Source organism: Ammodytes marinus, assembly GCF_949987685.1.
Source record: "Ammodytes marinus genome assembly, chromosome: 4".
NCBI lineage: Eukaryota > Metazoa > Chordata > Actinopteri > Uranoscopiformes > Ammodytidae > Ammodytes > Ammodytes marinus.
Genome location: NC_137233.1, coordinates 15,262,826 through 15,275,274, shown reverse-complemented (window position 1 = coordinate 15,275,274; position 12,449 = coordinate 15,262,826). Strand labels below are relative to the sequence as shown.

At 37.0% G+C, this 12,449-nt stretch overlaps 1 protein-coding gene across 1 annotated transcript; it reads right to left on the bottom strand.

The window, feature by feature from the left end:
• Positions 1 to 10,338: 10,338 nt before the first annotated feature.
• Positions 10,339 to 12,211, bottom strand: LOC307249695 (uncharacterized protein; the record flags this gene model as incomplete). Its single annotated transcript, XM_080026545.1, has 3 exons — positions 10,339 to 10,424; positions 10,810 to 10,914; positions 12,133 to 12,211. 3 exons carry the CDS (start codon positions 12,209 to 12,211, stop codon positions 10,339 to 10,341), a joined length of 270 nt encoding a protein of 89 aa, XP_079882671.1.
• Between the last annotated feature and the right edge of the window lie 238 nt (positions 12,212 to 12,449).

Genomic DNA, 12,449 nt, shown 5'->3' with positions numbered 1-12,449 from the left:
CTACTACCTGGAAGTTCATCTGGAAAACAGACTGGACTGGAAATGTGAAATGGAGGAATAAGCCAAATACAACCAGCTAACTAAATAATGTAAGAACTTAAAGGTTCTGGAGATTGTGTGTTGTCAAAATCACTTTTTGTCAAAATCAGTGAATATATTCTCCCTATCTGCTCCCTGTAGCCTACATAATGTGTGTCTCTGAAAAAAAATCCTGTGTTAAGACACAGCCTATAGGCTCTGTAAACGAGCATATTCCCCCCCTTTGATAACATACCAGTTCATAGAACCAGGCCAGATTTTTTTCAGAGCTCAAACAGGATGGACAGACCAGATCATGAGTAGGGATTCACTGATGTTAACAAAAAGGTGATTTTGAAAACATGTGTTGTCCAGAATCGTTGACTACACCATTAAAACATATGTTAACATGGTGACACCATCAATAGCATCCATTTCTGACCAGTGGAAGCACATTTAAACAAATTTAAAAATAAATTGATTGAAACCTATTCCATTCATAAGATAATTTAATCAAGGTATAGGTTTTATCTTGAATACAAATTAATCCACACAAACTGCCTTCCCTTCCTTTTTTATTTTTTTTAATCCTTCCAAAAACACACTGACAGCACCACAGATACCTGAATGTCTGAAAGGGATGGGGTCAACCTGATCTGATATCAGCTTTCTGGTATCTATTAGATAGCCTGGTCAATTACTCCATTATTCCACATACACCGGGGGGAAAAAAATAACACTTTTCTTTAAGCAAACCAGCAATGAACAGTAGGAGCCAGTAAATGAATCTCCAAGCCAACAAAAAAGTCATCATGCTCGTTAAAGTCACTCCTCAGCCCACTTTGGAATGTTTTAGAGAGAAATCAACAAGTGTCATCTTTTACTCTTGACCATTTTTACTCACCCCCAGTTACACTCATTCAAACCTGGACATCCTATCTGATGACCACTGATTGACTCCCACTAGAGCAGGTGGGGCTAAGTGCCTTATTCCAGAGCAAGTGAACAGTCTGCCAATCTATCCTACAGGATTTTATTCAAAAGCCTGTAACTGTCCCAGCTTTTTTTGTATTTAAATAAGATGCTCTACATGTTACATCCAATATTAAGATAGTGCTTGTGGTTGAACAGACAGATTGTGTTCTGTTAATCCAAAAGCAATGACTTCTTCTGGCTGCATTGGACAAAAACAGTCGCTGATCTTGGATTCATCATGGATCATGAATGTGAGCCCACTCTCTTCTTTTGACAAGTGAAAGTCACTGGTGTTGGTGGTGTCTGCTGGAATGTTGATAGGATTTTTATCTGAAACCGAAAGAATAAATACAGACAAAATATTTTATTTTTAGTGTAGACATTTGATATTTGTTATCTGAAAAAGGGTTGCAATTAAACACTTGTGCGTGAGATCTGACTCAACATCTGAGTGAAAAGTGGATTATAAAAAGACAGTTTGCAGTTTGAACGCTGAGTTATAGTAACTATCTTGTCTTCTTCCTCAGCTCTCTCCATTTCCTGTCAGCAGGATGCCTATGTATCTGATCCAACAAAGATCTCATCAACTAACACTTTCTGATAAGCATCATCAATCAGCAATTTTCAGCTATGCACAGGCACATTCCGTAAAATACAGTGCCTATAAAAAGTATGTATCTGCCCGTAAAATGTTTAATTACATTGTCTTTAAACACTGAATCAAAGTTGAATTAATATGGCTTATTTTACTCGAATCAACAGAAAATACCATTTTAATGTTTCAAAGAAAACAGCAACAGCTCTCAGAAGAGAGGCAGAGTCGTTCCAGATCTCAATCCAGTTGATGATATTTGTATAATAATTGCCGTTCACTCATGAGCAAACAAAAAAAGATTTAGATTTCTACGTAAATATCAATAAAAATATACAGAAAGATGAGTAGCTGATTACAGTTTTTCTCAGTTGCTTTGGTGCTTTTCTCAGATCAGAATGAAAATTCTCATAACTATTAGTTCAACCTCCGCAACATTTAGTCATTTGAGCACATCATAGTAGCAATTTCTCCTTCCTCTGAACAAATTGCAAATGCTTTTGGACATGTATCAGTTGCTTTTATACAATTCTCTGCTGTTTTATAACATTGTCATTTGCTTATGTCATGTCAGTCAAAATTAACTATACTTATGGATGCTGAATAGTCGTTCCCAATAAAACTAATAGTCTTCATTTCATTGCTTGAGTCATTACATACAAAATTGTTGAACTACCTTTCTTTATAATTTTTTCCTGGAAATGTCTCCTAAATTGAATAATTGCTCTCAGGTGGACTTCAGCTTTCACTCACGAGGATAGTAGATGTAGATGAAAATATGTGGCCAGACAGACAGGAATGACTGGATGTGCCAGAATGATTTACTTATACCGTATATGTTCAGTTACAAGTCCTGTTATATTGTTCACATTTGTGCACAGCTCTACCAAAAGGGTGTTTTTTTATGTTTGTTCTAAATAAGTGACTGAAGTTCTTTTGCACAATGCTGTAGAATTGCAAAGAGCATATACAGTAAAAATGTGAAACATACCTATTCAGTGTCAGTGTCTTGTACTCACTTACTCCCCTAACTACAGCAATGTGTAACTTTACCGTAGTTTTCAAATGGCTGTACAAGTAGTGTATAGTGCTGTCTTAAGCATTTTCAGGTAGTGTCACCGAGTTCTGACCTTTTTTTTTGCATTGGAAAACACTGAGAGAATAAAATGTCATAATGAAAACATGACAAAGCCATTTGACTATCTTGTTCATAAACGATGGTGTCAAGACTTCTCATTTTGATGACACTGGCAGTTTCATTGACCTGAATACTTGCTTTTGAGGAATAGACTATCCATTTTGAGCAAGTGATGTACTTTTGCAGGTTATCCACTAGGTTTTGCAGTTTGCACTAATTGTTTAGAGAAATGCACTAACTGCTGTGCAAATGTCAATAGTGATGTGAGAAAAGCACCAAAGCGACTGAGAAAAACTGTAATATGAATAGTAGCAATTTGTAGTTTTGGACACATTGTTCAGTTGCTGTTTAAGGACAAGTTGTCTTTTTGTTTGTTTTTTGAAAGCTAGCCTATGTTTTAATACAGTAAATGCAATTAACTTGTGCTGAAAGGTTCATCATGATATGTATTTCCATTTAGTCCCACTTACATGCTGTGTGCTTCCTCAGGTTCTTCATACAGGCGTACGATAGAAGCACAAGGATGGTGAGAGAAAGCAGAACAAAGCCGATGCCAAGGATCATATGAGTGGAGTCCAAACCATTTATTGGGTCTGGTGAAACATCATAATAGTTCATTTCAACTACAGGATATTGTCATTATGTATTGTCTTGCAGTTATGTATCGCCATCAAAAAACATAGTATAGTTTTTATGAATGAAATATATGTACCAGGCAAACGCTCACATTGAAATGAATACTCAATCAGGTCGTCACCCGAGGGAGTCTCTGCAAGGATAGATAGATAGATAGATAGATAGATAGATAGATAGATAGATAGATAGATAGATAGATAGATAGATAGATAGATAGATAGATAGATAGATAGATAGATAGATAGATAGATAGATAGATAGATAGATAGATAGATAGATAGATAGATTTTATACTAGCAGATATTTGCATGCTTACACATGAACATGGTTAACATACTACCATCTTAGCATCAGCATGATGATCATTTTCATTGGGAACATGTTTACATGATGAAATTAGTATTTAACTCAAAGCACTGCTGTGGTTTAATTATAGCCATAGAGCGGTTAGCATGACTGGAGGCCTCTCATCTTGTTCAACTCAAACCACATATTTTTCTGTCTACCACAACTCTACAGTCTTGAGATGTTAACTTAATTTTCATCTTGCCGTCATCAAACAGTCCCAAAGATAATTACTGACATTTATGTTGGATCACGGAATAGAAACACATGCCAGTCAGCATCCCTTGCATTTATGAGACTTCATATTTGGCTAATTTTCTCCTTTGCCTCCTCACTCCTCATAAAGGGCCACATTTACACATGTTAATGGTTGACATACTATTTGTGACAACAATTTAAAAAAAAAAATCTCACCAATAGTTTCTGTTTGTGTGTATGTAAATATAGATATTTAGACATTTCAAATGATTATTTCTTAATTCTTAGACATCCTCTTTTATGTATAGGCTATCAATTATAAATTATATGCTATCTGATTAGATTTTTAATTGGTTTCAAATTAAATTACATAGCTGTGTTTAACCCAGTCTTATTTCCATTTACGCACCATGACATGACTCCCATAAATTTGCCATGCGTTCCAATACCCATACTTCCCTACTATTTAGTATGCCAGAAAAGATTTAGGATGTCCCAATACATGCATGGCAATTGTAGTATGCTGGAAATACATAAATTCCCCACTAACTCCAACAGCATTTTGGAGTATTTGTCTTTATTCTTGACATTTCTCGACATAATGAAAAAAAAAATCTTCCTTATCGTATTTTTTTTCTCCCCTGCGGCCCCAAAACTACTTTAGTATGTGGTGTAGTAAAGAGAAAGAGTAGCCTATGTGATTTGGAACTCAGGAAGTTATTCAAACTTATGGAAGCCGAGAGCGGCCACACTCGTAAAATGTTTTTGTGGTGTCCATAGAACACTTGTTTATTTTTTAACTAACCACTGCAGTATTTAAAGCTCAGAGCGAATGCTCCAGTCGTACGCCAATGCGGGAGGTCTGGGAGTGAGACTGTGTGGCTAGATAGCTGTTTTCGGGGCCTCAGCTGTGTATAAACACCAGCCTTTTTTTCAGTGCATACGTATTATGGACAGGTAGTGGATTGTGATTAGATATTCGCTTTTGACAAAACATGTAATGGAATACAATGACTGAGTCTGCCTTTTTTTAAAACAGTTTACAAGCAAAGCAGCTTTTGGCTTCTGTACAAACCAGATTCTCATCCGAATCAATTCATTTTGACACAAACCACTAGTCTCTCACCTCTCCTCTTCGGTATCTCTCCTGTGACGCATGTGTTTTCCACGCAGTGTGAACAGATATTGTTGGAGCACAGGAAACCAGCATGGCAAGAGCAGTTTGCATTTCTGGTCAGCGTACATTTCTCAGCATATTCTGTAGACAGACAAGAATTCAAAACCACAGGACTTTCCGGTAGTGACAGTGCTTAGTCTTTTTATCGACTAAGTTGAATACAATGTCATCGGCACTGGTGGGAGCACAATGTTCCCAGAGCTCAATTTGTTGGGGGGAGGCTTACCTTTGAAAATTCCACCACATCTTGTGAACTTTCTAGTAGGAGGTGGACTGAAGGGCATACTATTTTAAGACATGTGATATCTAGTGTATTTGTTTACCGTCTACTTAACATAAGTCAACAGTAAGTCTTTTACATAACCGAAAATGATCAGTAAAACGTCCCTTTTGATCCCATATAAATCTGTGGAACATTGAGCCCTAGGAACATTGGGATGACCCCGTGGTGGTGTTTCACTAGAGATCCTCAGACAGCAGAGTATTGTTTTCATCTTCAGGCTCACCTTGCTGGCATGACTGGCATTCCTCACATCTGTCAAAGATGTGGTATTTGTCTGAGAAGTAGCCCTGCTGACAGGGGCTACAGGCAGTTTGGTTGTGCTCTGAGCAGAGCCTCTTCCTAAATGTACCTTTATTGTAAGAAACAAATGATATCACTCTCAGAAAATATCAATAACATTCATAGTCAATGCGTAAAATGCAACCTCTAAGAAAGTGAGTAGATGTAACAATTAAACAGATTTGTTTTTTGTTTTTTTAAGAAGAAGAAAAAGGTTGTGGTCTATACCTGGGGGACACATGTCACAGCATCGTCCATCGTTCTCTCTCTGTTGATCACCACAGCTTGTAGCGCATTCTACGGTCCAAACGCTCAAAACACACATCACATATCTCAGCGGAATCATTATGGCCATTGCTCTGTGGGTGCAGTCAGGGTTTTTATCTTGTCTGTTTGTTGACGTCAGATGTGATGTGGTTAGCTCGCAGAGAGACATGGTGTGAAACGTAATAGGTAGTTTCAGGAAGTGAAAGGCCCCACACTAACTTTGAAATCACAGCAGAATGTACTGGATAGCAATATTATTTTGTTTGTTTGTTTCTTTTCTGAGTTAGATAAATGTTTATTGCTCCAATACTAGAATAGAAATACATAATAATTATAATAGGCATAGAGAAATTATAAGAAAAAATAAATAAGTACGTAAGATTAGTGCAAACACCTCAGCAGAAACTGGAGTTTTACCAACTGCACACTTGGAGTTAATTTGGGTTTAAAGTATTTAATATTGTATCTGCTTTTCTATGCTCAATAACAAGTATCTAATGTGATCAATCAACCAAAGCTCTTCATGTATGTATCATCATTATTTTAGTTTTAAGTTCTTACAAGTTATTTTGTCTGTTAAAATTGTTGAAACCTCAATAGCTTTAAATGGGATTGAAGAAACCATTACATTTTGATGCTCGATTAAGAGTTGATCAAATGTCATCAAAGCCATCCAACAACAGTCCTTTTAGCGAGTTCGACCTGCAGTCACTACTAAATAATGGAAATTAAAACTATTGTTGACCAGAGACAATGCTGCGATTATAGCAGATCTTGTTCACACAAAATTGTGGGTCAATGTCATCAAGTCTGCTAACCTTGTTTGAATGGATTTCCATCATTTGGACAGAAGACAAATGTTATAGAAATAATCTGTAATGTCACAAAGTGATTGTTAGCCAATAAAATGAAACATAATATTCTGATATGACACATTCCTTCTTCAAGTGCAGAAATGCTTAGTATATAAAACCATATTGAAAAAGATTTATAGACAATTTTGAAAATGGATTGGTTTCAGTCAGTAATCAAGCAACAGTGTCAAACATTTGCAGGTTACAACTAGGTGTATTTAAGGACTTGTTGTTTTTCTCTGTTAATGTAAATAGAAGTTGAATATATTTCGGATTTGAACAGTCGATTCCACAAAACATTCGACATTAACCTGGGCTCAGAAAACCTGTAAAATAACATGATTAAGCATGTTATGTACAACACTATTAATCATAGGCGTGGGTTTCGTTTCAACATTGGGGGGGCACATTAAGCAAAGGGGGTCTGTGGGTCCTCCCCAAGGAAATTTTGTATGTCATAACCTTCATTTCCTGCATTCTGGTATGCACCCCTTTTTTGTCTAATATGAGTTTGAAAAAGTCCCTGCTATGGTGATATTTCTTCAAAGGTTAAGGTACGGTCCACCATATAGTCACAGGCAAGAAGGATATTGTTTCACACCCTAAACTATTATGTTTACCTCTTTTGGGGAGAAGGGGCGGTTGCAGCCCTTATGGAACACTAATGGTCCGTGTGCTGTTAGTCTGTTTTAAGGATTGAATTCCAAGTAACAGAAAGGAGAATACCACTCGTATTTTCGTTTTATCGTTTTCCTGCTGGAATGCAGAAGCGAAAATACTTACAAAAAATGCAATAATTTGTTTGGTCGATGTTTCAGTGACATGCCCCAGCTCTATTCACAGCCCAAAACCACATCAAAACTTCAAGACATTTACTTCTCTCTGTCACTCACACTCACTCATGACCACATGGTCGCATGTTTGAAACCTTCTTCAGGATGTGACGACAACATTGACATTACTTGCACGTGATGTGAAACGTCACTGCATAGCCACAAGGGCAATATACAGAAAAGGCTGGATCCCACCTTATAACCATGATTCACAGGTGCCACCCACTCTGTGGGCGTTGTGGTGAGGTTGGGTCGTAGACCTGTGCCGGCACTCATCGTAGCAGAACCCTCAACATGATAATATGAACACTTTTATGGCACTGAGTACATCGCCTAACACAGAAGATATTTTTCTGCATTGAAATCGGAACCAAAACAACTCAATAAGTAAAACAATGGAATGGAATACAGTGCTGCTTGTGTGTGTGTGTGTGTGTGTGTGTGTGTGTGTGTGTGTGTGTGTGTGTGTGTGTGTGTGTGTGTGTGTGTGTGTGTGTGTGTGTGTGTGTATGTGTGTGTGTGTGTGTGTGTGTGTGTGTGTGTGTCCTCTAGTGAAGTCAATTCAGGTAGATGTCCATTGGGCCGAAGCCTACAAGTAAAAAAAATAGATATTGTCAAAAACTACAAATAATCATCATCATCATCATCATCATCATCATCATCATCATCATCATCATCATCAATGAATAGCATAGAATATAATACAATATAATATAATACAAAATCTTGAGGTTATAAAAAAGTGAGAAAGGTTAGCTTCTAACCTCATGGCAGTAACACTGGAATAAAGAAGGCGATTTCACTTCATCACTTTTGATCCTTTTTCTTTGAACTTACAATCTGTCACGAGTGCAATGCTAAGTCGATGGAGTGCTTTTTTAAAACACATAATCAAAGTCAATCAAATGTGGCATTTTTAACAATTACTAAGGATTTGCGTTATCTATTCTCGGTGTGGTGGCATTTAGTTCCTGTTATTCAATGAGTAACGTTGATGTACTTTACGACGCAGCCATCTCTGAAGAACCTGCATGGAAGGAGTTTTTGTTCTTTGTTCTTTGAAACCACACACCTACTTCCTGGATTGGTGACATTTACTTAATGAACCTGCAGAAACAGTTTCTAGTGTCTGTGCAACAAATACTCGCTTACAGTTTGGTTGTACAAAAAGCAACGTTTATTTGGAGAACATTCACACACTCTCTGAGCATCACAGTGCACTTTAAAAACAGAACCAATTTCAGACAGAAAACATTTTTTACAGTAAGAGTTGGATAGACTAGCAATAGTACCTAGTTTTTATTTGTTTTTTGATTGGTGGATAGTAAGTTTACTCAAGTACTGTACTTAATTTTAGGGTACTTATGTTACATAACTTATGTACATTTCAGGGGGAAATTTTGTACTTTTTACTTTTATTTTTCCGATAAATTAGCATGAGTGTGCTCTACTGTGAAATTGCTTTTCAGATTAAGATTTTACATAGAATATATAATGAACATTGTAAAAAAAAATATATAATTAAGAAGGAGAAATATAACACTCTGCAATTGAATCAGTAGTTTTCAATGACTTTGTCTTGTAACATCTACTTTGTCTTGTAACATCATATGAATATATAAATTATAAATTATCACCACTATCTTTAAATTAGAAATGTTAGTTCATGTCTTATACCTGATTTGGTCCACCAGAGGATGCTGCACGTCAAGTGGATCTGACTTGTCACATGGAACCAGCAATACATTTGTGTATTCAATTTCTTGGTAAAACATTAATGATTAAACTGAAGGCACACTTTCAGAACTCCTCTGACTGTATTGATCTGGGGAAAGTCTCCTGTGAGGTATGGACAACGTGAAAGTCCTAACATCTACAACATCAGTCTTTCCAACGGCTGAATTGAAAACATGAGAGGAAGTATCTCCTCTCAGTGGGAAAACGAGAACATTTAACGTCACAAGGGGAACTCCCCCAACCCAAAATACCACTTTAAACATGTTATTTACTGTTTCTGCTCAGCTCAACAGACCCGTTACCAACGGAACAGAGATGAATATAAATGAGATGAAAAAAGAGTCAGAAAGACTGCGTGAAGGAAGCAAAATGTTTTTCTCAGGCTCTGCAGCAGTTCATTATAGTTTGAATCAATCTTATGTTTCTACCTCTACTACAATACCATTAATACTGTATATTTCTCAGAAACTATGTGACCCATTTTCCATATATCACATTAGATAATATCCTAGGGATTAAAAAAAAAGCAGCAACATACGTGTAACAAGGAGTGTTTGAAAATACTGTAAAGTGGTTATACAAACATCTGCACATCCAAATGTTCTAATAAATATCAAGTTTACACAGTAAGTGAATCTTTTTCCGAGTTGCAGTATCTTACTAAAGAAGGTGTAACAGCTTAAGTAATAAAGATACATTTTAGCACTTAACTTCAAATTGATTTGCAGTCAAATGACAAAAAAAAAGTGAGGTATAATACAAACCAATCTTTCATCAAATTCTCCCGCTACTCTTTTAAAACAAACAAACAAAGTAAAATATCATTTAAACAGTAGATTGTGAATACACCTGCTAGAATGCAGATACAGTATTTTGTTTTCCTGATGTATTTTCCAATGTGAAGCCAACAACGTATGGAAAACATGGATCGCCAGTCTGGCAATATTCATCCGATATTCATTCATCTGACCTTACAAATTCACAGTATTGGTTGACAAAGGTCACCTCAAGCCTCCCCTGGATTCAATTTGAGAGAGGACAGACTGTCATCGCCACTTTCCTCGACTGGCCTCCGACACAACGATTCCTGCGCTGAAGACAAACATCAAAGCGTAATGAAGAAAGAGATAGAGATCTATCATACTCCATACACCCAAAATGAATATCCATATTCCTCGACTTTTGGCTGTTTTAAAGGAAATGTTACGGGGCGAAGCAGAAAGAGGGATTTCACGTAAATCATTCAAAAGGAACAAAAATATATTTTTCCCAAAACAGCTTACACCATTTTGCATATTATTCATAGTAACAATGTATTTCAGCTGGAAATAAATGTCCAGTCTGTGTGCTGAGCTATGCTGGTTGTAGCTTCATATTTAGTGAGTGTTAGTCCTCCTACAGCCTACCATGTTCCAAAAAATGTTGCTCTAATTATTTAAGTGCAGAATAATTTTTAACCTTTAATCCTGCAACTTACTTTGTACTGCAGGTTTTCTCTCCCTGAAAGGAGTGATGTTCAGCTTGCAAGTCACGGCAGTCAGTACAAGCAGTCCAACTATTCCAAAAACGAGGAGGGCCATACCTGAGAAAGACAAAATAGAAAAAGACTAACACATTTAATGTTACTCTAATATTAAATCTGACATTGTGTCGATAAAGGCTAGTAGTACATGTTTTACCAGTGTGGGTGCCTGTGTTTGAAGGGTCACCAGGCTGCACTTTCTCCGTTGGGCTGACTGTGTGTCCTGGTTTAGATCGGGTGGTGGTAGTAGGCATATGTGGAGGATGGGATTTTAAGTGTGTGATTAGAGAAACAACTTTGTTTGATGTAGTCTTTGTAGTGGATGTAGTGTTGTCAGTGTTACTCTTCAATTCCTCTTCACAGATGACATCGGAGATTGTGGTTCCCTTAATTTTCGCTCCCAATATACACCTGGAATGACGATACAGAGCGGTAAGCCGTCGGTAACTTCTTAACACATTGTTGAGATTGTATTTCTCATAAACTGCACAGAATTAAGTTTGTAAAAGAGTAGAAAACGTGGGACGTACTCTTTCCATTTTTGACAAGGCATGTCCACCTGTGTGCTGAAATACCCACTCTCACATTTTGAACAAACTGCCAAGGAAAAATAATGAAATATTAAAAAGGGATTTTTAATATAACATATTATGCATTGTTGTGTGATCTGTGTATCTATACCTCCATTTTTTTTTCCAAATCCGATTCCACATTTGCAAGTGGAAGAGTCACTGTCACTGGGAATGAAGTTTTCATTGCATTGACATTTTGTGTCTGTCTCCTTGGTGCACCTGTCTTTAACAAAACTCCCTGAATCTAAAACATCGGCAAATAAATCTTTGTTAAGGCCAAGGGCAGAACCAATTTGATGCAAAGCTTTGGCTCTATTGACAGATGCAGTAGTCTGAGTGTGAGAAATAAAGTGTAGGTTTATTAGCTCACAGTGCTGTTTACTTATTTGTATCAATACATAGAAAGTGCCAAAGCTTCAACACTTACCTTTATTACACCTGGTACATATTCTGCACTTCTGGGAATCATTCGGTTCAGGCTGGTAATAGCCATCAGGGCAGCTTTCACAAACGCCTGTTTTCCGAGAGACTTTTTGACCTTGATTTATTTCAGTGTCAACAGAAAAACAAAGTAATTCAATCACAGTTACACCAGGACTTTGCTAAATTAAGGAAGTGGCAAAGCCACAAACTGTGGTGTATTGAATGACATTATGCAGAAGGAGGAGGAAACCGTATGGTGTAGAACAAGAAAATCATACTCTACCTTTTTGGCAAATAGCGTCCAAAGTAACAATAAGATGATAAAAAGTCAAAGTCAATACAAGTAATTTGAGCACAACCATATTCAGAGCTTAAGGGTAGACGATTACCACTGAGTGTTTCCTGAGTGACACAGCTCAGAGAGTGAGACATTGAATCACCCCATGCTGGGAATCGCCAGAGTTATAAAGGGCTGACGTGCAAAAAGCCCACGTGCTTTTGGAAAGGATTCATTCATTCACTTAACCCTTTATGAGAAACAGTGCAGTTTTGATCTGATAAAAAGAAGCAAGGCGTGTTAAAATATCTTACTTATATGCA